General features: G+C 43.2%; 1 protein-coding gene across 1 annotated transcript; it reads left to right on the top strand.

Annotated features, from left to right (window-relative positions):
- Positions 1 to 26131, top strand: Amfr (autocrine motility factor receptor, E3 ubiquitin protein ligase). The gene is made up of 13 exons (XM_013027974.1): positions 1 to 94; positions 3590 to 3754; positions 4889 to 5041; positions 8396 to 8436; positions 8598 to 8730; positions 11556 to 11689; positions 12390 to 12500; positions 17200 to 17390; positions 19315 to 19418; positions 20703 to 20837; positions 22271 to 22354; positions 24145 to 24329; positions 25236 to 26131. The coding sequence occupies exons 1-13, from the start codon at positions 32 to 34 to the stop codon at positions 25381 to 25383; spliced, it is 1647 nt and encodes a 548-aa protein (XP_012883428.1). The 5' UTR covers positions 1 to 31; the 3' UTR covers positions 25384 to 26131.

The raw sequence follows: 26131 nt of genomic DNA, 5'->3' as shown, positions 1-26131 counted from the left end.
GGTTCTGGTAAATACTGCTTGCTGTGTTTTGATGTTGGTGGCTAAGCTCATCCAGTGTATTGTGTTTGGCCCTCTTCGAGTGAGTGAGAGACAGGTAAGCCTGTATAGTAGACACTTGTGGCCAGATTTTAAAAGAAAAAAAAAACCCTCAAGAACTTTGTAGTTGGCATAATTTGAAGCATAGAGAAAATTCCATGAGTACTATATTGTGTCCTGTGCCTAGGTTCACCAATTACTAATGTTTTCTCCCATTTGCCTTTATATTCACTATTTACTTATGTAACACGTATTTTTTTTTCTACCACATTTGAAAGTTAAATAGTGGACGTCCTTTTCTTTACCCCCAGAGACCTGAAGATACATTTCCTGGAATCAAAGACATATTCAGTACGGCAGTATTTCACATTGATAAAACACTTTGATCTACAGCCCATGTTCAGTGTAGCCAATTGTCCCAATATGGTTTCTATAGTTATTTCCCCGATGACTTTTTTTTAAGTATATTTTTTATTTTCACTTTATTTGTTTTTGGTTCTGGGATTGAATTCAGGGCTAGGAGCATGCTAAGCACATACTCTGCCATTAAGCTGTATCTTCAGCCCCTTATATGTAATTGTAAAATCACTGATTTATTTTAGTTTGAATCATTGTAAATATGAGTAATTAGAATGTGGATTCTTTCCTAGAGAAAATTTCTGATTTTTCTTGTAGGAAAAGTAAATTAAGGTTCATTGTTCTACAGTGACTGGTTGAGATTGTTAAGTATTGAACCTGAACTACTCTTAAAATGTATTAATGGGGAAGAAGTGTTCTCTGTTATACCCCAGGTTTACCAGATTGACAATTCTAGGATGTAAGTGTAGATTATAGAATGGCATGTTTTAAAGAATTGAGAACTGGCCTTCATAATCACTTAAGAACAAAAATGTTTTTACTTTTTCTTATGTCAGTGATAAGACAGAGACGACAAGTATGACAGCTTCCCTGCATTTTCAAAGTACTGTGTTCCCATCTGTCATTCCCCCCAGGTCTGCAGCCACCCACTGAGGTTTAGTTAGGAGCTGGAATGTGGTTACTCTGTGGCTAAGCCCTTGAATGCTGTTGTGAGCAGGATGACTTTGTTGTCCCGGATTCTTCAGTAGTGAATGTTCAGCACTTTGTGCAACCTGTGAATTCTGGAGGTCTCTTAGATGGGCTCAGTGAAACACAGAAGAGTTTTATAGGTGCAAAACTCCTTTTTGGATACTTGTTTGTTTTTCGCTTTTTTTTCTTAACATTTTGCCTCTTTTATCTTCTAATTTTCAATTTGTGTACCAGTAGGTCAAATACTTTGTTTTCATTAATATCTGTAGTGTCAGGTCCAAATTAGCGGAAAATATAACCTTAGAGTATTGCAGAGAATTTTGCTGTACATAGAGATAATCATGATGAGTGGGTTTGTTATCCAATTTTACTATTTCAGTGTTTTTTAGAATAGAATAGAACATCTTTTATGTTGGTCTATGTTGGCTTCTTTTATGATGGATGACACTCAAGAACATTTGTTAAGAACTGTTTTGAGTTAGAACTCTAAAGAATTGGTATAGTGGGCTGGGAAGGTGGCTCAGTGGTAGAGCACTTGCCTTGCATGCCAGAGGCCCTGGGTTCGATTCCTCAGCACCACATAAGCAGAAAAAAAAAGCCAGAAGTGGTGCTGTGGCTCAAGTGGTAGAGCGCTAGCCTTGAGCTGAAGAGCTGAGGGACAGTGCTCAGGCCCACGACTGGACCCAAAAAATAAAAATTAAAAAAATTAAAAAAACACCTATTGTATTCTGAAGTGTAGATGGCTACCTAGCAAGCCCCAGGCCCTGAGTTCCAACCTCAGTACTATTAGGAAGCATTGTACACCCACTACTTTTTTAATACTCAGAATTCTATGAGTTTTATGCAGTTAATGTAAAACCCATTTTCTGGATGGGGAAGCCAAAGCTCAGGGATGTTGAATGACTATCCCAAGGTCACACATAGGCAGGTAGCAGAGCCAAGATCGAAAACCATGGCACAAAGGGTCCTTAAGTTCATTCCATTCTGTCCCTGTCCCAGATAGGGAAACAGCTATTCACCAAGCTTTTCTTGGGTGATGTTGTTCAGAAGCCCAGATCCACACAGCAGTGTGTAGTGTGGAGGTCTGTGCTCGTTGCTGCGGGGTGTCTGCATTAGGGGATATGCTTTGGTCTCCCTCTGGTTTAGTTTCTGAACACAAGGTATGCAATGAAGCAGTAATTCTTGTTTGTTTGTTTTTTGTCAGTCGTGGGGCTTGAACTCTGGGCCTGGGTGCTGTTAAGTAATCAAGCCAGTTTGTTGCACATTTAGGATCAATTTATTTTCACATTTTGCTTTTTTTTTAAAGACATATGCTTTAAAACATTTTATACATTATCATGCATAAAAATATACTTAGACATTACACTTCCATTCTTAGCTAGTTTCTCCTCACCCCATAAATGAGTGGGTAATTGTGTATGTTAATATCTGGTAGAGCTTACCCACCTCTACTGCATGCCTCAGTACTAGTTGCCCAGTACTAGTACTGTGTATGTGTGTGCACACACACATGCATGTGCATGCATCAGTACTGAATCTTGAATTCAGGGCTTCATGCTTTTGATCAGCTTTTTTTTTGGTGGTTGTGGGGCTTGAATTCAGGGCCTGGGAACTGTCCCTGAGCTCCTTTTGTTCAAGACGAGCGCTCTACCACTTTGAACCACAGTTCTACTTCTGGTTTTTGAGTGGTTAATTAGAGGTAAGAGTCTCATGGGGACTTTTCTGCCTGGGCTGGCTTTGAACAATGATTCTCAGATCTCTGCCTCCTGAGTGGTTAGGATTATAGGCATGAGCCACCAGTGCTCAATTGACTTTTTTCCCCCCACCTGCCATTCTACCACTTAAGCCATAGCTCTATTTCATAGTTCTACTTCAGGTGGCTAATTGGAGATAAGAGAATGTGAATTTATCTACCCAGGCTGGCTTTAAGCTTCATTCCTTGAATCTCAACCTCTTGAGTAGCTAGGATTATAGAAGTGAGTTATTGGTGTCTGGAAAACACTATCTTTTTAAATCTCACAGTCTTTTTTAAAATCTCACAGTTGATCCAGAGTTATAATCCAAAGTTTATGATTACTTGCTAGATATCTCAGCTCTGTTCTTTAGAAAACACATTTTTATTCCTTTGCCTCCTTTTTTTTTTTTGTTGTTGGTTGTGGAGCAACCTGGGCCTGGGCTGTGTCCCTGAGCCTCTTTTGCTCAACACTAACATTCTACGACACTTGAGTCACAGTGCCGCTTCTGGCTTTTTCTGAGTAGTTTGTTGGAGATAAGAGTCTCACAGACTTTCCTGCCCAGGCTGGCTTGGAACTGTGATCCTCAGATCTCAGCCTCCTGAGTAGCTATGACTACAGACATGAGTCACTGCTACCCGGTGACCTTCTACTTTCTTTTGCACAAATGTTCAAAGTGAAATAGACTATTTCATATAAGCTTGCTATTGCTAACTTTCTTAACTGTATTAGGTATGATGATACTTACTGTTGTAAATAATTTTTCCTTTTAGCACCTCAAAGACAAGTTTTGGAATTTTATTTTCTACAAGTTCATTTTCATTTTTGGTGTGCTGAATGTCCAGACTGTGGAAGAGGTAGTGATGTGGTGCCTCTGGTTTGCTGGTCTGGTTTTCCTTCATCTGATGGTTCAGCTCTGCAAGGACCGATTTGAATATGTGAGTCTCAGGCAAGCTCGGCGTGCTCGGCTACACATTTGCGAGGTTTGGGTTTGTGTAATGTGAAGAAGGTAGGCACTTTGTCTAGCTCTGAGGGGAAGTCTGGAGGTCTAGGGACATCTGGGCAGCCCCTAGTGAGTTACGTGCCTCATAGCCCTGGCAAGGTCAGTTTACCTACACAAGGAAGCCTTGCTATATATAAGAAAATCTTGTCTCTTCTGTGTATTATCTGTTCTAGTCTCTTCCCCTGTTGGAGCTTTTCTTTCTTACTATTTTATACAATTTTCCCTGTGAGCCAGGTGTAATTAGCTCTTTTACTTTCCCTGATCTGGATACAAGGTTTGCCTCTGCCTGTAGGCCAGAGCTGTGGAAATGAGCCCTCCCCTAATGAGTGTTCAGGCATATCTTGTGGGTCCCACCTACACATGCACCTGCTGTTCTACCTCAGTTGAACTAACTACAGGGACTTGAACACCGTCTTTGCCCCGTCTTCATGTACCAGACAGTTTTTGGACCCCTCTGTGAGTTAATCTCATCTGTAAAGACTTTTTTCCTTTCCCCATTCAGCTGCCATTCTCTGTCACAAATAGGAGTTTCTAACTTCCCTAACTGGTTTGTAATTTACCTCAGGAGTCACAGCTCCAGGTCTTCTTTTCATGCTGTTGCTGCTCCTTGCATAACACTGACATACTGTCAGTAGTAACTCTACACCTGCTTATATTTTACTTGTTCTAGTTCTGACAGACCAGGAGCAGCCTCCAAGTGAATTTTGGGGAAGATTAGAGTGAGATTAAGAAGGAAACATACAGTCCTGCTGAGTCCTGTTTAATGTTAGAAGAGAGAAATGTGGACCTTGAAAAATCGCTTGTAAGCCTAGTTGTAGGAGCACCCTTTGGGAAGATGAGATGAAAATAACACATTATTAAACCTGGTCAATGAAATGATAAAGATTTGCCAATATTAGCCACCTGTACTCACATTTAGTTATTGGCGAGTTTTGTCTATATGGTAACAGGCAGCTTCCTGTGTGCTAGCACAGGGCCCCAAGCAAAGATGCCTAGCTCGACCTGGCATTCTCCTTCCCTACCACTGCCATGAAGAAGAAATGAACTTTCTGTCCATTTTCCCTTTCAGCTTTCCTTTTCTCCCACCACACCAATGAGCAGCCATGGGCGTGTCCTGTCTCTGTTGATTGCCATGCTGCTTTCCTGCTGTGGACTGGCGGTTGTCTGCTGTGTCACGGGCTACACCCATGGCATGCACACCCTGGCTTTCATGGCTGCAGAGGTGAGATGTCGGACGTAGGCTTGTTCAGCTTCAGGCTTCATGTCAGCTAAAGGGTTCCTGACAGACTATTTCACCATAAAGTGATGGATGGGTATTAGTGTTTCGTTTTAACAAGGATTTGAGTTTCTCTGTGTGTGTGTGTGTATGTGTGTGTGTGTGTTGTAAACTGCTATTAATTCTTGTTATAGCATAATAAAAAGAATTTTCCTTCCAAATTATGTAGTAGTTATAGTTACTATTTGCCAGATTGTTCTAAGTATTCCATACATATTGATAATTATATTATTTCTACTTATGGGGGTGGGGGTGGCAGACCCTGAAGTAATCTAAAGTGCATTGTGTGAGGTTCCAGAGTGTGGGATGTCACCAGCTGAGCCCTCTGTGTGCCTGCCTGCCTGCCTGCCAAGTAGGAAGAGTATACAAGAAAAGTAGTATCTTGCTAGTGATTACGTGTAAAATAGCTAATTTGGTTTTTAAGCTAGAGTATAAAATAAAATGTTATATAATAATTAATATGCCAGTTATATTATTTTGAAGGATTTTTTAGAGCCAGGGATGAAATCCAGAGAGTAGCATGTGAGGCAAATACTTTGCCATGAGTTGTACCTCAACTCTCTTGATTTATAACTTTTTTTTAAAATGTACTTTTTCTCAGGAGGCTGCGATCTGAGTATCATGGTTTGAAGCCAGCTTGGGCAGAAAAGTCCATAAGACACTTCTCTCCACCAAAAAGCCAGAAGTGGAGGTGTGTCTCAAGTGATAAGAGTGCTAGCCTTGAACACTAGTTCAACGACAGTGTCTAGGCACTTAGTTCAAAGTCAGGATCAGTACAAAAATCTTTTAAATCTTCCAGAAAATGCTCATTTGAGAATGTCTTTATGTTCACTTTATATTTGCATTTTCCTCAGGTCAAAGATTACTTTACCCATAAATGTTATTATTTAAAAACGTGAGATGCAGTAGCTTCCCCTTTCTGCAGTCTCACTTATCTGCAGCCAGCTGATGGCTAAAAGTATTAAGTGGAAAAATTCTTGAAATGAACAGTTCTTAAGGTTTTGTTTTTTTTTTTGCTTTGGTCCTGGGATTGAACCCAGGCTGCAATACTCTGCCACTTGACTTGCACACTTAGCTCTGAACCATTCTGAGTAGAATGATGAAATCTTGTGCCTTGTCATTTAGACCTAGAATTATCTCTGCCCAGTGTCTCCATGTTTAAGGTGCTCCTCACCCCTTATCTGTCAGATGACATACTGTGGGATCCTAGTGCTTGTGTTCAAATAACCCTTCTTAAACCTGATAGTGACCCCATCATACAAGAATGGTGATAAAGGAGACGCCAGGCATGGAACGTGGAAGGCAGGTTAACTGTGTTGGGCCAGGGTGTAGTAGTAGCTGTAATTTTATGTATCCATTGAGAGCCTTGGAGCATATCTCTGGTGCTTAAGAGGAACTACTATATCACATATACTGAAGCTAATTAGCTAGTATCAAAACAAGTTTAAATAACAAAAATGTAAACTGCTATTTGGGGTTGGTAGATCAGGGTTTAAACTTATTTTTGCTTAGTAGTGTTCATTTCATAGTACACTATAGTGTAAGTAGAATTTAAAAGGGAACATATAACTATTTAATAAAAAACATATCCAATTCTAATTGACTATCTTCTGAATGTGAAAGGTATATATTACTTATATTTAAGATTTACATTATTTAGTTTGCTTCACATATATTTTATTATGATACTTGCACTTTTTTAAAATCAAATTTTCAGTTAATATTAGGCTGAACTTTGAAAAAGATATACCTAAAAATCAAGCAGATTTAAATTAGGTCTATTTGTTCAGACTATAGTGTTAGTTTTATTTCAGGTCATATTTGTTCATTTGGAATTATTTATCATGCATTGTATAGACCGTAGGCATTCACACACAGTGAGTCTCTTAGGGGAGGAGCACAAAGGTACAAGGCCTATGTGCCTCTGGTCATATAAAATAGTACATAGTGAAATAAATCCCGGGGAATGGAAACAAAAGGTTTTTTCTTTGTTATTATTTTTGTTTTCTTTTTGTCTTCTTTGTTTGTGTGTCTTTGGGAAGGTAAGGGGGAGGCACACAAATGGAGAGACAAAGGGTGAACAAATGCAGCAGACACTAGACACTGTGTTGAAAATAAACTACACAACTTGTGGGTGGGAATGGGAGAGAAAAACTGGGAGAGAGTGAGAAAAGGATTGACATTGTCTAAAACAAAATATACTCATTACCTGACTTTTATGTTACTGTAATCCCTTTTACATCACCTTCATAATAACAAAAAAATTATCATGCTGCATATATTCTGTATTTTGTATATATATTCTGTGTGTGTGTGTATATATATATATATATATATATATTCTGGTATTTTTCTCATGTAAAATATTCTCTATATAAATAATTGTTAAATCTCAAACATAAAAGCAGTTCTATTTTTACAAATTAAGGGGAAATTTTTCTGTACATTAATTTTGGGGGGGGTCGGTTGTGGGGCCTGAACTCTGGACATTGGGTACTGTCCCTCAGCTCTTCAGCTCAAGGCTGAGCCACTTGAGCCACAGCAGCACTTCGGGCTTTTTCTGCTTATGTGGTGCCGAGGAATCAATGCATGTGGGGCAAGCATGCATGTGAGGCAAGCACTCTACCGCTGAGCCACCTCACCTTCCCAGCCCCTGTACATTAACTTCTGTGCTAAAGAGTACCATGAGAGCCATGTTTTGTTTTTTATTTCCTTCAATCTTTCTGTACAGAGTAGCCAGATCAGGGACTCTGGTTTAGGACAGTGATACCTAAAGTATACTTTGAGTTAAAGTGTCACTATGTAGGGCTGGGAAGGTGGCTCAGTGGTAGAGCGCTTGCCTTGCATGCTCGAGGCCCTGGGTTCGATTCCTCAGCACCACATAAGCAAAAAGAAAAAAAGCAAGAAGTGGCGCTGTGGCTCAACTGGTAGAGCACTAGCCTTGAGATGAAGAACTGAGGGACAGCGCCCAGCCCCAGAGTTCAGGCCCCACGACCGGACCAAAAAAAAAAAAAAAAAAAGTGTCACTATGTAGTCAGACACCTTTTAAGTTATGGTGATGCAGTGTTATATCAGTAGAATTTATTGTTAAACTACTCAGGTGAACTGCAAGATTGTTGAAGCCCTCCCTAACAGTTGGACAGGTAGAATAGGTTGTCACCTATTAACTATGAAAAGCTCAATAGCAAGTTCCTAAATTATGAAAATATTCTATGAGAAATTCAAATAGAGAAAATAAATGGTTGATATATTTGAACAGTTAGTTTTTTAATTGAACTGAGAAATGTTTGTGTTTTACAGTCTCTTCTTGTGACAGTCAGGACAGCTCATGTGATTTTAAGGTGAGTAGAAACTTTAGAAAGAGGTGATTGAGAATGGCTTTATTCAGTTGATACTAAGATATAACAGGTATAAAATATAAAATGATGACTAACTATAGGAAGTTTAAATTCAGTCATGATGGATTAAGCTGCTTTTCTCTTTTTCTCCCTCTGTATTGCAGATATGTAATTCACCTCTGGGACCTCAACCATGAAGGGACCTGGGAAGGAAAGGGGACCTATGTCTATTATACCGATTTTGTTATGGAGCTCACTCTCTTGTCCCTGGATCTCATGCACCACATTCACATGTTGGTAAGTGCTCTCAGAAAGAGCTCTGACAGAGGGCTAAGGTGTTTCACGTCAGAACAATTGAAAAATGAAATGATAGTGGAGTAGATGCAGATGAACAACCTAAAATGTGATCAGGCCTCATTCCTCTTTTTCTCAGTGGGCATAGAGCAGTGTCTTGGGACCACTTGTGCTGGATTCTAGCTCTGGAGGTGACTGCTGTCCTATGAGACTCAGTGAACTCTGCTGAGTCAGTAGTTCATTCTTTTAGCATGAAATTAAAGGGAGTACCTCTCCCTGTAGTTTCTGTGGCTTCTCATATTTAGCAATTACTTTGTAGGGTAAATGGAATTCCTGAAGTATTTGCTGCTTCATAGATTCATAAATTTCCATCTTTGAAATTAGTCCTTATGCTTAATTCTTACTACTTTCCCTTAGTGTGTAAGAAATTTTAGTGTAAATATGCTTCGTTGGTGAGGAGAATCAACATAGTGGATGAGCACTTTTTTTTTTTACACTATAAGGAAATTGAAGTAACACCTTTAAGTATTGTGTTACAATAGCCAAGGCAATTCTGAGCAAAAAGAGCAGTGCTAGAGGTACCATGATAACTGATTTTAAATTACACTGCAGAGCCACGGGAACAAAAACCAACATGGAACTGGCACAAAAACAGACATGTAAGCCGGATGCTGGTGGCTCACACCGATAATCCTAGCTACTTAGGAGGCTTAAGGATCACAGTTCAAAGCCAGCCTGGGCAGGAGAGTTCGTGAGACTCTTTATGTCCAATAAGCCACTAGAAAACTGGAAGTGGAGTGGTGGCTCAAGCGGTAGAATGCTAGCATTGAGCTGAAGAGCACAGGGACAGCACCCAGGCCCCGAATTCAAGCCCCACAACCAAAACAAAACAAAAACAAAAAAACCCAGACATGTACCCTAATAGAATAGAAGACCAAAGCGTATCTTGGAGAAAAGACAGCCTCTTTGGGAAGCCTGGATATCCACATAGAGATGACTGCAAGTAGACCCAGATCTCTTTTCCTGAACAAAAACCAGTTCAAAATGGACCAGAGACATTGATGTTTAAACTTAGGGGAAGACACTTATAGAGTCACATGTAGCCTAGTGCCAGAGGCTCATCACTGCAATCCTAGATGCTTGGGAGACTGAGTTTGAGAGGATTGAGGTTCAAGACCATCCTGGCAGAAAAAACTCACGAGACCCCTTCTCAAATGAAGAGAGAGCTAGGCAAGATGTCATGTGCCTGTTATTCTATCTAGAAGAAGCCTAACAGGCAGATTGCACCCATGAGCACAGCCAGGCAGGAAGTGAGACCCTGTCTTTTTTGTTGTTGTTGTTGGTCATGGGTCTTGAACTCTGGGCCTGGCGCTATTCTTCAGCTCTTCAGCGCAAGGCGAGCGCTCTACTGCTTGAGCCACAGTGCCACTTCCAGTTTTTTAGTGGTTTATTGGAGATAAGAGTCTCACGGACTTTCCTGCCTGGACTGGCTTTGAACTGTGGTCCTCAGATCTCAGCCTCCTGAGTAGCTAGGATTACAGGCGTAAGCCACTGGCGGCTAATGACCCTGTCTTTTTAAATGGTTCTGATACTGGACTTTCCTGCCCGGGCTGGCTTTGAACCGTGATCCTCTGATCTCAGTCTCCTGAGGCTGATATTACAGGTATGAGCCGCTGGTGCTCAGCATAACTACATAATTTTTAAAAGTTGCATATTAGTTTCCTTAAGGTAGTTATACTTTTTTTCACTCAATAAATACTATTTTCCTAGATAATTGACATGCAAAAGTCATATGTAGAAATATAACACAAATATTTATTTTGGTGTCAGTTCTGGAGCTTGAACTCATGGCCCCGGCACTGTCCCAAGGCTATATTACTTTGAGTCATAGCACCATTTTCTGCCTTTTTGGTAGTTAATTGGAGCTGAGAATCTCAGGATTTTCTTGCCAGGGCTGGCTTTGAACCATAATCCTCAAATCTTAGCCTTTTGAATAGCTAGGATTGCAGAAGTGAGCCACCAGTGCCCAACAATAACATTAATAAACATAGCTTGTGACTATAAATTACTTTATAGGAAATTGCAACTTAATTCTTCTGATGGGCGTCTTGCTCACTTTCTTTCTTTTTTTTTTTTGTCGGTCATGGGGCTTGAATTTTGGGCTTGGGTGCTGTCCCTCAGTTCTTCAGCTCAAGGCTAGCGTTCTACCGCTTGAGCCACAGCGCCACTTCCGGTTTTCGAATGGTTTATTGGAGATAAGAGTCTCATAGACTTTCCTGCTCGGGCTGGCTTTGAACTGTGATCCTCAAATCTCAGCCTCCTGAGTAGCTAGTATTACAGACATGAGCCACCAGTGCCCGGCTATCTTGGCTCATTTTCATACTTGCTTTTTTTTGGCAGGGACAGGGGCGGGTGGGGGGGTGGGGAGGAGGAGTCCAAGACTAGGATTTGAACTTTGTTCCTGACACTTTCACTCCCTGGCACTCTACTAGCTGAGCACCACCTCCAGCCCCAGGTGTAACCAGGCTGGTCTTGAAATGGTGATCTTGCCTCATCCTCTGTTGATCACTGGTGTGTGCAACCAGTAATTTTTTAAAAAATTAAAAAAAAATATATATATTTGTGTGTGTGTGTAATTGTCTGGCTTTACATTTCTGTTTGCTCAGGAAAATTAGTCTTTAATGGGCCATTTAGTTTGAAGTATGCAAGTGGTTTCTGAAAGGTCGTTCATTCCACTTCTACCAAACAAAGGCTTCTTTTGCTGAAAAGATGACACTAGCAGATTCACTTCATTTTTACTGTAGATGTTATCTTTTTTCCTTTCCAAGTTATTTGGCAACATCTGGTTATCCATGGCCAGCCTGGTCATCTTTATGCAGCTGCGTTATCTGTTCCATGAAGTACAGCGTCGAATCCGTCGGCACAAGAACTATTTGCGTGTGGTGGGAAACATGGAAGCCAGGTAAGGGAGTACAAATAGAAGTTGCTCAAATGTACTCATTTAGTTCTTCAATAATGACAATCCGTAGCCTGTGTAAGAATGTGACTTTGTAACCTGTTAACTGGGTGGTGAAGAGACTCCAGAGTCACACTGCCTTGGCGTGTTCCCACTCTGTTGCTGTGTGATGTGTAGCAGTTTATTAACACATTAACACCCTAGCTCCTTCTCTGAAATAACGAGAGCCTTCTGGCACTGTGGGGAGGGATCCACAAGATATTAAGATCTTATTGTTGTGTCATCCTATCATTATCAATATTAATGGAAGTTTCTCTGGGCTTCTGCCCTCAGTTTCTTCAGACTTGTATGTTTCTCTATGTGCTCACACTCACTGAAGATGCTTACTTGCCAACCTGAGTCTGAGGGTGCAAGATTAATGGACATCCTTTGTATTTCTAGAGGGTAAAGTGAAGTGGATCACTGGGGTTTAGAGGAGAAATGTTCCTTGCAGTCATCTCTAACAGGAACCAATATTATGACAGATTTTGTGTATGAGTTTCTCACTTGCTCTTTAAGGGCTCTGAAAAAGAAACAAAAATTGTTTTTTCCTGATCAAGATTGCTTTGTAATTGGTCCATTGTAACGGGGATGCATATGAAGTAGTATATGTCCATGTGCATGAAACTGACAGGGATCGCTGCTGGGCCTGTTTTGTGTTTTACAGGTTTGCGGTTGCAACTCCAGAGGAGCTAGCGGTCAATAACGACGACTGTGCAATTTGCTGGGACTCCATGCAGGCTGCAAGGAAGCTGCCCTGTGGCCATCTTTTTCACAAGTAGGAGCTCTGAGAAGGGCCATGTGGGGCTAGGATTCAGCCTGGGGCGTGGAGGTCTTTTATTTCTAGGCTTGAGCCTGAGCCCAACAGAGGAGCAGAAATAATAGCTCAGTCTGCTTGTACTGGTTGGGCTGGCTTCTAGCCTTTGCATCTCTTTCTTTATCCATATCCTTGTCCCTATTTCCACAGGATGGTGGGAACCCACATTTGCCATCTTAATTTCTGGGTTTGTTGTCTTCATAGGTCTTCTTCTTTTGAAGACCTAAAATATAACAAATATGATGGAAATTTTAAGAAATAGGGTTCAGGGGGACATCTTGATTTCAAACAACCTGTTACCTAATTAAGGAGAGAATATATATTTTTGGATTTTTCACATGCCCCAAGGCAGCATAAAACACACCACAGAGATGTGGGCTGAGATGGCATCAGACCAGGCTCATGAATGAGTTTAGAATAGTGCCTGTAGTAAGGATTGGAAACTCGGCTCTTTTCTGAACCTTTGGGTTTGAGGAGGTCCCAGAGAGCTTAGAGGGGCTCTGTTTAGACTAAATCATTCTGTGTTGGATGTTTTGCTATTGATGGGGCTAGAGATTATCTTTTAACCCTTTGAATCAGTTTTATGTATTGAGAGATCCTTTGATTTTTTACATCTTCAACCTTTGTTTTCCTATTAGATATCTAAGGTAGTTTTTGTTCTCTTTTATAATATTAGAAAGGTTTGGGAGCTGGAATAACCCACTTGACAAATGCAACAGACTTTCCCCCCATTTTTTCTTAGCATACATAAATTAGTTATACCCTGGGGCAGGGCAGTGTTCATTGTGTCTTTTTTTTCTTTTCAAATTCTTTATTGTGATTAAGTGATTACATAATTTCCCAAATTTCATAGTATTGTGGGAAAGTGATGCTTATTAGGTAAAGTCACAAACACATTCTAACTTGCATGGGGCAAATTGTCTATCGTGGCCTATAACATTTATGAGTTCTATGAGCTTTGCAATAGTTATTTCTTCCACATTGGGTGATATGTACATTTCTTTCATTTTGCATAGCATCAGCTGTTCCCTCTTTCCCACTTGTTCCCTCCCTCCCATCACTGCCATTGAGTTGCTTAGTTCATTTTGATCAATGTCCAGTGCAGCTGATGGGTCCTACTGTTGTTATGTTTTTCCCTGATTCCCTCTAGTTCTGTGTCGTCTTCCTGGTTTCCCTCTGGTGTGCACACATATACCATATATGTAATCAGCAGCATGGGATTATTTAGTAGTGATTCAACCAGATGAGTGGAAGTCCTTTGTTATTTATTTATTTTGGGTCCAGTTTTGGGGCCTGAACTCTGGGCCTGGGCACTGTCCCTCAGCTCTTCAGCTCAAGGCTAGCACTCTACCACTTGAGCCACAGCGCCACTTCCGGCTTTTTTATTTTTGCTTATGTGGTGCTGAGGAATCGAACCCAGGGCCTCATGCATGCAAGGCAAGCGTTCTACCACTGAGCCAACTTCCCAGCCCCCAGATGTACATTTGATAGACATGTGTGGGGTACTAGGGATAAGATGGAAATGACAGATATGATGAGGGTGTCATTGAAAGCTTTTAAGTAGTGGTTGGCAGAAAAGACTTGCAGCTTGCATGGGTCAGGGGCACATTGAGAGTAGCTGGATCTGCAGTGCAGGAAGTGCAGTGGAGAGAAATGGACAGAGCTGAGAGGACTAAAGGAGGCACCGTGCTCTCCCTTTGCTGTATGTACACTTACCATCTAGTGATGCTTTTGTTGACACTGGGTTCAGTTAGTTCCAAAGGAGGTTGGAAGCTAGTTAGGAAGAATAAGAGTATGTTTTAGCCCAGAAAAAATATGTTCACCTATATGATTAGCTTAATTTTAGTTTAAAATTTTTTATTATTTTTTAAATTTTCTTATAAACCAGATTTCACTGTTTTTCCCAGGCTGGTCTGAACTCAGGCCATCTTGTGCCTCCGCCTCTCTGAATATCTGGACTAAGGTGCACACTATGCACCCAGCAAGGGTTTTATTTTTGACTGACAAAATTCAAATAATATATACCTAACCATCTTAAGGTGTATAATTCAGTGGAATTTGGTGTATAACAATATTGTGCAACTATACTTGTCTCTAGTTTCAAAACTTTTCCTTACCTTAGAATAGTACCTCGTTCCCCGTTCCTTCCCTCCCCACCCCTGGCAACTACTTGTTTGCTTTTTGTCAATGGATTTATGGGTAATTCATATAAAAGGAGTCACACAATATATGTATGACCTTTTGTAACTTGACTTCTTTCACAATGAGGTTACCAAGTTGTAACACATAGCTATACTTCATTCCTTCTTATGGCTAAATGTAGGTAATTTTATAATAGCAATTGCTGTTGATGGACTTTTAGTATTTCTCCACCTTTTGGCCATTTGCTGCTATGAAATTTGGAAACAAGTGTCTGAGCACCTGCTTTTAATTGCTATCTGTTTATGCCTGGAAGTAGAGTTCCTGGATCACACCAACTCTCTGTGCTGAACTTCTTTATCTTCTCTCAGTGCTTGGCAGATGCTTTGCCACTGAACTACAACCTCAGCTCCAATTTTTTTTTTTTGGGGGGGGGGTCTGGTTGTGGGGCCTGAACTCTGGGCCTGGGCGCTGTCCCTCAGCTCTTCAGCTCAAGGCTAGCACTCTACCACTTGAGCCACAGCGTCACTTCCGGCTTTTTTCTTTCTGCTTATGTGGTGCTGAGGAATCGAACCCAGGGCCTCATGCATGCAAGGCAAGCGCTCTACCACTGAGCCACCTTCCCAGCCTCTCTCAGCTCCAATGTTTACCTTCTTGAGGAGCTGCCATGCTGTTTACTACAGCAGTGATACCTGTCTTTTCATCTTCACATTCTCACTAATACTGCTTAAGTTTTCTTACTGTAGCAGTCCTAATGGTGTGAGTGGGATCTCATTGTGACCATTTTTATTATTGTGATGGTTTGTTTTTTCCAGTGGTCATTTTGAAATGTAATTTTTATAGTAAAATATGCATAATATAAGAGTTATAGTCCAGTGCTATTTACATTGTTGATTAGAACCTCATCACCACCTATCTCCAGAACTTCCTCATCTTTCCAAATCGAGTCTCTGTACCCATTAGACAGCGAATCCCTATCCTCCTCTCCCCCTAGCCCTTACCAGTCCTTCTGGCTGCCTCTTACCAAGTTGATTTATACCTACTCTGTAGGTATAAAGTTAGGTTGTTGATTTGAGACCTTTTAAAGCACTTTTTTTTTTCAGAAATGAATTTGCCTCTGAGCTTTCTCTCTTGTGAGAAGTTTTAGAATGTTATACTTTTGTTTTAATTTGTCTTAAGAAATTTTCTAATTTTCTGAACAATTTCTTTTAGCCAATGGTGGTACTAAAGTAAGCTTAATTTTAAACCATTTTTCTGCCTTTCATTGAGTGACAAGCTGTCGTTAGGACATCCTAACAGTGCTTCACTTTACAGTTTTGATAATCCAGTGCGGAGAGGATAGTGTGATAATAATCTAGGACAAACTTATTTTAATTTGTAATAAAGAGAAATGCCGAGGTTCTAATGGGCAATAGCTAATAACTACGTAATTTGTTGCTCTAGAAAGTATTTTTTATGAGATTTCTGAGTCCAGTGGCTATTTAATGCATTGAACATCATGCATAGAAAGAGGAAAAACAGTTCTTATTAGAGCATTGTTCTTGTTATGAGGGTCATCATGTGGTCGAAGGTCTCCTTTGTCACTGTGCAGGTAGGCACAGTCTTGTTCGTTTCAGCAGCGCTGGCCTCACACTCTACCACTTGAGCCACTCTGCCAGGCAGTCCCTTAGTTACTGATATTAAGAAAAAGACACACGACATTTTTATTTAGTTCCTTCTGAGTTCTTAGGAGAAGACAACAAATTTTCATATGATTCTCTAAGGAGGGAACCTTAAACTTCATGCAACCTGCTTATTCCTTGCTTTCCTCGCTGAAAGGACTGGTCCAGAGAGGTTGAAGGATTTGCCAGTTAGTTAGTGACTGATTTGGGGAGGTCAGATCTTTGTACTTTCTACTTCATGTTCTAGCACACTTCCCCTTAGTGGATACTGCAGGGGCTCTTGAGCATCTAGTACAGCTAGGGCATTCTGTCCTCTTGAAAAAGGACAGCAGGGAGCAGAGGGTAGAACAAGTAGAGTAGTGGCTGTATGGAAATGGTTCACCTCACTAGAGAGTGGCCCATGAGGCTGTCATGCTTGATGAAAAGTAGGTGGGTGGTCTCATCTCAGAGAAGTTTCTGAAGTCATGATTTTGAAAACAAGGCCAAGGTTATGACCACATTGGTGAGTAGCTAAAGCAATGAAAGAGAAGATCATTGATAGAGAACTCCAGGGTCAAAGAGGCCAGCGATGTTGGATGATTCAGCCGTATGGATTTTGAAATAACAAACCAGAGTTGGAAAGAATGGCAGTTAGCCATGTGGTAGCTTTTTAGATGGCTGTGTATGATAAACTGTTCACAGCAGGATGTGCTAAGTATGCGAGGGTGATATAGGGGAAAGAGGTCACATCCAGTTTCTCAACGGTGAATCGAGTGAGAACACCTTGGATATATTAGAATACTTTCGGTAAATTCCCCCACATTATGCTGAGGGTCAATAGAGGATGTTCACATTGTGTACTTTGGACTTTTTCTTGGTAGCTCCTGTCTTCGGTCTTGGCTAGAACAAGACACCTCCTGTCCAACATGCAGAATGTCTCTTAATATTGCTGACAACAACCGTGCCAGGGAAGACAACCAAGGAGAGAACCTGGATGAGAATTTGGTTCCTGTGGCAGCTGCGGAAGGCAGACCTCGCTTAAACCAGCACAATCACTTCTTCCACTTCGATGGTGAGTGATTTCACCTTCCAATACCACACCCACAGCCTTTTCTCACATGAGACATGGCTGTCTTTATTATAAATTGCCTGCATAGATAAACTTAATATTACATTTCAATTATTTATTTTTTTCTTTCTTGTGCTGGTTCTGAGGCTTGAACTCAGGGCATGGTCCCTGAGCTTTTTTGCTCAAGGTTAGTGCTCTACTGCTTGAGCCATACCTCTGTTTTTTGTAGGTATGAGCCACTGGCACCCAGCTATTTGTTATTTTTGAAACCAGGTCTCAACTACGCAGCCAGGGCTAGCCTTGAACTCACAGTCCTCCTGCCTCTACCTCCTTGGGCTGGGATTATATGTGTGTGCCATCCCTCTCAGTTTATATTTCAATTGAATTGAAGTTGTGCATGTTGGATGGATAGGCAGAGCTGAAAGGTTGTTCCTTCCTAGGAGTTCTGTTAGATTCTGTGTCAGTATGAATCAGTTTCATAGTAATCCTGAGCTGCAAACTGATTGTAGTAGTAATCATTTAAACAATAGTGAAAGATCATTGAGTAGCTTTTCAGGAGCTCCAGAGGCAGAACCAGAGCTGGGGCAGTGCTGGTTGGTCCATAAGATGTGAATGTGCTTCCTCCTGGCAGTGCTGAAGAGCTGTGACCCAGTGTGCACTGCTAAGGCCATGGACACCTTCCTAGGGACCAGTCATCTTTCCTTGACTCACATATACTGAGCTGTTGTTGAGTTCCTTCAATTCCTGTACTATGACTTTCTGTGAATTCCTCTTCCTAGCTTACTGCAAAGTAGCCAACTCTGCATTTTGCTATAGCAGTACTGTTCAGATCTTGGATTTGAGTTTCCAAGGGTGCAGTGGTTGGAGTAGTGGTGTGTTGGTGGAGTACTGAAAGGGACAGGGAGCAGAGGCAAGCTTCTGAGAGGAGTAGAGTAGATGAGGGGCTTGGCTGTCTGGGCCTAGGTGCTGGACGGGCTTAAAGCCCTCGTGTGCTATTGTTAAAAATTAAGCCCTCTCTGAAGTCCAACTTCTGAAATCGACTAACAGATTTTAGAGATGGATCCTGGCTGTGTAAGCCATTATTTATGAATTATCTCCAAGGAAAATGTAGGCAAATAGATCAAATCCCTAGTATATTACATGAAATAAGTGTATGTTTTTAAATACATACATTTTATTTGGTGATAATTCCTTTTGCCTCAGTGATTCTTTGTAAAGGAATAAAATAGCACCCCTACGTGTGCAGCTTGATACTGAATTTTGCAGGCTGTACATGGTGGCTTTATATCTTGGTCTGCCCTTTCCTTGGGGAGATAACAGAAGCAGCAGCCTTTGTTGTTGTTCAACCCTATGTTGAAAAGAATTTGGAATCCAAAAACCATGGTCAATCTTTTAGTCAGCCTATCAAGGAGGAAATACTTCATGAAAGCAGTTGTGCAAACCACGTCTCCCAGTGGGTAGAGATTTGTGTCCATCTCAAAGAGAAGGGCAGGGCTCATCTGCTGCAGCAGCCGTAGATTCTGGCTCAGAATGGATTGGGGATTGAGTGGATCAAGGGCTACCAGGAAGCAGGAGAGGCAGGTGGTAAGTATTCTAGAACCCAGTGTGGCTGGCTTCATATCCTGGCTGCCATCATTAAATATGATCTTGTCAGCATTACCTAACTTGTAAGTGCCTTGGGGTCCAGAGACCCCAAGCTGAGGACTAGTGCCATATCTCTGACAAAGAATAAAACTAGAAGATGAGAACTAAATTAACTATTCTGTGCGAAACATTTGACACAAAAAGCTAGACATGAAATAATCCCTGAGTGAATTTCAGGTGGTGTTCTAGAGATTATAGAGAAACTGACTAGATAACATGGGGTGAGAGGCAGGGGTCCCATACTCTTAACACTTGTGCTTGCTGAACTGTCTTTTGTTTTAAGGGTCCCGGATTGCAAGCTGGCTGCCGAGCTTTTCAGTGGAAGTGATGCACACTACAAACATTCTTGGCATCACACAGGCAAGCAACTCCCAGCTTAATGCCATGGTAAGGACTGTCAACCACCTGAACAAGAGAACTGGTTAGTAATTAGCAAAGAAGAAAACCTCTGAAACGTGTGCAGTTATATGACCTTGTTGGTCATATTTTCCGGGGATTTAAAAAAAAATTCCGCAGTATCTCTTAAATTCATGTTTAATTAAATTATTTGGTGGTACAGGGGATTGAATCCAGGCCTTGTTCATGCGTAGCACATTCTCTACCTCTGAACACACCTCCAAGTCCTTGTGTTTTTAAATTGGAAACTAGTTTGGAAGTTGCCTTTTGTTTTATTTCTGTAGTAGATAACCTAATCTTTAATGAACATGATTGTGATCTCAGCCTACATTGAAACAACTTGATTTTGGCCAAGGTATCTCTGCAGAATAACTGACAAGAATGAATGATAGTCTTTTTTCTTTTTCTTTCTTTTTTTTTGCCAGTCCTGGGGCTTGAACTCGGAGCCTGAGCACTGTCCCTGAGCTTTTTTTGTTCAAGGATAGCATTCTACTATGTGAGCCACAGTGCTACTTCTGGCTTTTTCTGTTTATGTGGTACTGAGGAATCAAACTCAGGGCTTCATGCATGCTAGGCAAGCATTCTACCACTAAGCCACATTCTCAGCCTCCTCTCAATTTTTTAACTATTTTACTTGATTCTTTTTTTTTTTTTTACTAGAAGGTAGATGCAGTTACTATCTTTGCTTAGACTTTTTCCTCTGGCTTTTTTCCAAGACTTTCTTCTATTTGCTGTGGTTCAAAACCATTATGTGTAGTGTTGGATTTTGACATTGTTTTCTTGGTGGACCTGAGCTTGGAAGAAAAAGAAAAAGAAAAAAAAACCCAAATCAGAACAAATCCTTTCTTCCTCCCTCCAGATCATGGTGTGCCTCTTGGACTAATGTCCTTACTGCACCCTCAGCCCCCGGTAACCACTGGTTTATTTGTTTGGAGCAGAGCTAAGGATGGAATACAGGCCTTCCACATGCTAGGCAGCATTCCTCCACTTCCCACCCATACAGCGTTCTTCCCTGTGGTCTCACCACTCCCAGCTGTCATTTATGTGAGCCTGTCAGGGTCCCTACGGCTCTTTGTTTGAGATGTATTGCTGTCCCCAGCTATCTGTTTGGTACTCTGGAAAAGCAGTTGAAGAGACTGCAATGTGATCTGCAGAGCAGGAGAGGCCTGAGCTTTCAAAGTGTGGCCTCAGACTCAGTGCCCAGATCCTGCCCTGATGCTGAGCCGTGAGTATGTCAGGCATGGCCCTTGCTGAGGTTTGTGTGCCTCCCTCTAGGCTCATCAGATTCAGGAGATGTTCCCCCAGGTTCCATACCACCTCGTGCTGCAGGACCTCCAGCTTACACGCTCTGTCGAAATAACAACAGACAACATCTTAGAAGGACGGATTCAAGTACCTTTTCCCACACAGGTAAAACCAGGGCTGGCATTGTGACAGACTCTGTTTTCACAAAGATTCACTTTTTGGTTACTTTCATAACTGAATGTAATTTATGTATGATACAATGAAGAGGTTCTGTAAAGACCTTCACTTTGCCCCAATAATGAGAGGAGACCCACCGGTACAGACACAGATATGCACATCAAACCAGCCTGCCCTCGCCAGTCTAGTAGGTGATGTCTTGGCTCCTGCTAGGAAGGGATTGACAACTTTTCATGTACAGGGCAGATCATGATTACTTTAGGCCCTGGGACTATTTAACCCAGCTAAAGCAGCCATGGATAAAATGAGTACATGAATGAGCAAGACTGTAGTGAAATGATTTCATCAAGCTAGGAGGAAAGGCGAGTATGGCTCAGGTCTGTGGTGGTGGAGCTCCAGACCAGCAGGTATTGGCACCTGTCCCTCCCTAGGGGGTGTCGAGTCGGTTAGCTACAGTTCATATTCTCTAGACTTTGCTTTTTTTTTTTTTTTTTTTTTAAAGAAAACAGCCTAATCATCTGGCTATAACAAATGTTAACTAGACAAGCTTTCTGACAAGCCTTTATATTTGACCAGGGAATAGTATGCCAAAAAATATTCATTTTCAGTATGCAAAAATATTCCGAAATCTACCAATAAACTTTCTAGGGTTGAGTCTGGAGAGGCTGAGATTGTAGCCTATGATGTCGGATGGGCTGAGGTGTTAGCTCTGGGTCCCCAGTGTCACTGTTGGACCTGACTGCTGTCTGGCAAACTTACTTCATGTAGCCAGGGAGAGACCACGGGAAGTCCCATGGAAACTGGCCTGTAGGCTAAAGTGAGAATAGCACACTCTGTGTTGTAGGTGTTAGGAAAGCTAATGTGATGGTGTTGCCCAGGCTGTCAGCTTCACCCAGTGTTGGTTACCTGCTGTCATTAGTTTTGTTATGCACTTCCTATTTTTTGTCAGTGATGGTGGTCATGAGGCATGAACTCAGGGTCTGGGCTCTGTCCCTGAACTCTTTTGCTCAAGGCTAGTGCTCTACCACTTTGAGCCACTGTAACTCTTCTGGTTTTCTGATGGTTAATTAGAGAATAAAAATCTCATGGCCTTTCCTGCCTGGACTAGGTTCGAACCGTGATCCTCAGATCTTAGCCTCCTGAGTAGCTAGGATTACAGGCGTGAGCCACCAGCACCTGGTTAACTTCATATTCTTGAAAGAAGAACTGAAGGTGGAGCCAGTTGCTGAGTCTCAAATCTGAAACTCTAATTTACGCCTCAGGCTTCTTTGTCTTGCCTTTAATTGTTCCACTATTTTCATTTCTTTGGTGCTGTGGTGCTGTAAGTTGCAGGCTATGTTGGGGCTGTAGCTCCTTGTGTGCCTCAGGTTTTTCCCATGTGTGTTACCTCATTTTGAGTGACCTTGCTGTTTCTCTTTCAGCGGTCAGATAGCATTAGACCTGCACTGAACAGCACAGTGGAAAGGCCCAGCACTGACCAGGAAGAGGGAGAAGCCTCTGCGCAGGTGAGAGCAGCACAGTAAGGGGTGTGGACAGCTGAGGGGGCAGCATGGTTCTGGTAGTGCTGACCTTTGTCAGGGGGCAAACATAGGAAGGAAGGCCATGTGCTCTGTCTGCCTCTCTGCCAAAGTTCCAAATTGAACTCAGCCAGTGGCGGGTCTATTTCCATCCTACTCTTCAACCTGCTCTAGGCACTGCTGCTGGGCCAGTCCAGTTCCATGGAGCTTGAGGGAGAACACATGAAGGGCAGAAGGAAGCTGTCCTGGGCATCAAGGGGCTGGACCCAGCCAGACTGGGATGGGGTGGACTGGGTGCTCCCTAGGGGGCACCAAGTCACCATTGCTCATTCGTCTACCTTAGAATTTCCAGCTATTTCCTGTGTACTTTGCAAAATACCAGACCTCCTGATCTGGGTGGGATGGGAAAGTAGGTATCCCTTTTGGAGAAGTAGCTGCTGTGCCTTGTGGCCACAAAATGGCTGCCTCCCTCCCTTGAGCCCCACAGCTGGGCTCCAAGCTCTTGGCCCTCAGCTATAGTGCCGATGTGCTTCACACATGGCCACACTTCCACCGTGCTTCCTTAGGACAGTAAGAACGTAAAAGTCAAACATCCCTACCCTTGTGCTTTTGTGGTTAGGGCTTCCTATGTATGAGGCTCCAGTCAATGGCCATGCTGCCTTCTTCCTCTCAACGGGTTGTGCTCTTCTGGAAGCTGTGACTTCCACTGACAAGTGATAGCATGGCTGGCATCCCTGAAAACAGGAAACCATAAAAACCACTCAGACTTGGGCTGGCTCTTGATGAGCAGCCTTGCCTTTCTGGCGACATATTCATCCTCCAAGCAGTCCTTTGGGGCTGTCAGTCTTCAGTGCCTCCAAGTTGTCCTTACAGGCCGCTTGCAAAGCCTCAGGACACATACATGGCTGCAGCCAGTGGATGTGGCACTTGTTCCAGCACAGCCTCTCCCGGCACTGTTTCTTATCTTCCACAGAGTTTCTTCTAGATGTCTTAGATATGTAATCATCAGTCTATGTGTTCCTAAGCTGTGGCTCCCCTCATGACTCTCATAGTCCTCTCTTGGGCTTGGCTGAAGGCAGGGAGAGCAGGAAGTAAGGGAGGTGACAGCACAGTATCCATCCCCAAGAACTCTTAAATGACGCAGCCTCCCTGCTTCGTGGTGGGCTGGCGGTGAGCTTCCGCTGCCTGGTTGGTCTGTGTCAGGGAGCACAAGTAGCACAGATGACTGGGTATCTGCTTAGGGATTTGGGGTGCCTGGGCGTCATCATGGCCTTTGGAGTTTCAGCCCAGATCAAGAATATATCTCATTTTAATACAAGAAACACAATCCATTATATCTGCATTTTTTAAAAAAGATTTTTCTCATTTGCCCTTTCAGCCTGTGTGCCTCTGTTTTCAAAGTGAGGGTATAAAATTGGTGCGGTAGATGTGCTTAGACATGTTTAAAATCTTGAACAATTAGAATTGAACAGAAATCTCCCAGATGCAAATTGGCTGACTACTTTGTTGTGTATTACTAGAGTATAGCTTGAAGTGCTTAAGGTTCTGTACTAGCAGTCCTTTACTTACTGCACTAATCCTGAGCGTCATGATCTTAGGGACACATAAGCCATTCTTAGCAGGCCTGCCCCCCTGAGTCAGGTGTCCATGGTACAGACGTTTGAGGCACCTAGCTTTGGCTTTCTGGCTGGCAGCAGCCCTCATGTTCCAGAAGGAGCTTGCAGAGGGGATTCTGCTTAGGTATGCGTCTGTACTCATAACTGCCACCCTCCATCCAGACCGAACGTGTGCCACTGGACCTCAGCCCTCGTCTGGAGGAGACCTTGGACTTCAGCGAGGTGGAAGTGGAGCCCAATGAGGTGGAGGACTTTGAGGCTCGGGGCAGCCGTTTCTCCAAATCTGCCGATGAGAGACAGCGCATGTTAGTGCAGCGTAAGGACGACCTGCTGCAGCAGGCGCGGAAGTAAGTTGATTCTCTAGCCCCCGGGCTGGACTCCAGGTCAGAAGCAGTGGCCGCTGGATGCTTTCACAATGGGCCCACATCTTTTTAAACACAACGATTTCAAACCTGTCTTGAAATAACAGAGAATCTGGCTGTCAGTGCGGCTCGTACCTTCCAGTGGCTGCTAACCTCTGGTGACTGGCGCTTCCAGTGGCTGCTGGTGGCTTGTCTCCTGAGCCCGCTGCAGCCACACTTGCACAGGTGGCACTTATGTGCCAGTGTGTGAATTCTTCATTCTCTTAACTCAGAGAAGGATCCCTGACATGCCCATGTGACAGTTGTTTCTCTTAAGAATCTGAGGTTTAGGGGAGGCGACTACTAGCCTGGGTCTGGCTTTCAAGTCTTCCCCCTTTGACCACCTGCCCTTAAGGCCAACAGCATGAGCCCACACTGCCCACCTGAGTGCCACCGTCCATGCAGCCTGAGCCTGAAGCATTTCTCTGGTTGGACTGACACTTCTCATTTCAGTTCTAGAGGACAGGGCCAGTGACCTGCTCATTGGGAGGTTTGTGTTCTACACACACCTGCAGCTGAGGGGCTGGGCTGTGACTGTGGAGGGGATAGACACCGGAGAGGGGGCCGAATAGCCGGTGATGGGCCTGTCCATGGCACGTGGGTGCATCTGCCCAGAGCAGTACCCTTTACTTCCATTTGTTTTCATTTTTGCAGTGCTAGGATGAACCTAGGCCTCTGGCTTGCTTGGTAAGCTCTCCACTGCCGAGGCCCACCCCAGCCCACATGGAGAGGCCACAGCCATTTCCCACGGGCTGGTCCTGAGCCCAGCTTGTTGGAGGCGCCTGGCAAGGACACGTAGTTCGCTCCACCGTCCCACCTCTCCCATGGGGCTTTTTTTTTTTTTTTTTGTAGGCGATTCTTGAACAAGACCTCTGAAGATGACTCAGCCTCTGAGAGCCTCCTCCCTTCAGAGGGCACGTCCTCCGACCCTGTGACCCTGCGCCGGAGGATGCTGGCTGCCGCTGCTGAACGGAGACTTCAGAAGCAGCAGACCTCCTAGCGTCCCTCCCTTCTCAGCTGCCTCCTCCCGAGCCCAGGGCCAGACCAGAAGAGGCTGGCCTGGGTTCCGCCTGCCCTAGACTCGGGCTCGACTGCATTGCCGCTGTATAAAGCATGTGGTCTTAATAGTGTTTGGACAGCTGACAAGTAATCCTCCTTTGTAATACTTTCTATGTGACGTTTCTCTTCCCTTAGAAACACTGCACATTTTAACTCTAGGCATGACCTCTTCTGGCCTTGACTGGACTTCATGGGGGCGGGGCACAGGGGAGGGCAAGTGGGCGACCACCGCCCTCAGCAGCACCTTCCATTACTGCCTTGTCCTAACTCACGGCTGATGCTGGCACCTTGGCATCTCAGGAAGTGTTTGTGTGCCCGACAGCAGTGACGAGGGGCACGGGATCCCACCGCCTCCCCCCAGGACACCATCGGCAGCCGAATGCTCTCCTTTGTGAGCAAGCATCAGAATGTTCCAGAGGCCAGACCTGCAGGTTCCTGAACCTCAGAGTCAGCAGGGCATCTTCTATAAAGAATTTCTGGTTTGCTACCTGGAGCTGAAGGAGCGGGGACTTCAGAGTGAGAGATCATTTTCCATCCTGACATTGGACTAACCGAGCCCCACCTGCAGCTGGGTTTGCTTCAGTTCACACTGGTGCTCCAGCATTGCACATGCTCCCCCAGGGGTCTCCTCCTCTCCTCCTGGCTTTCTTCCCGCCCCCTGTGAATATGAGAAGAGGTTAAGCAGCAAA

Source organism: Dipodomys ordii, unplaced genomic scaffold, assembly GCF_000151885.1.
Source record: "Dipodomys ordii isolate 6190 unplaced genomic scaffold, Dord_2.0 Scaffold106, whole genome shotgun sequence".
Classification (NCBI taxonomy): domain Eukaryota; kingdom Metazoa; phylum Chordata; class Mammalia; order Rodentia; family Heteromyidae; genus Dipodomys; species Dipodomys ordii.
This window is presented reverse-complemented; position numbering and strand designations above follow the sequence as displayed.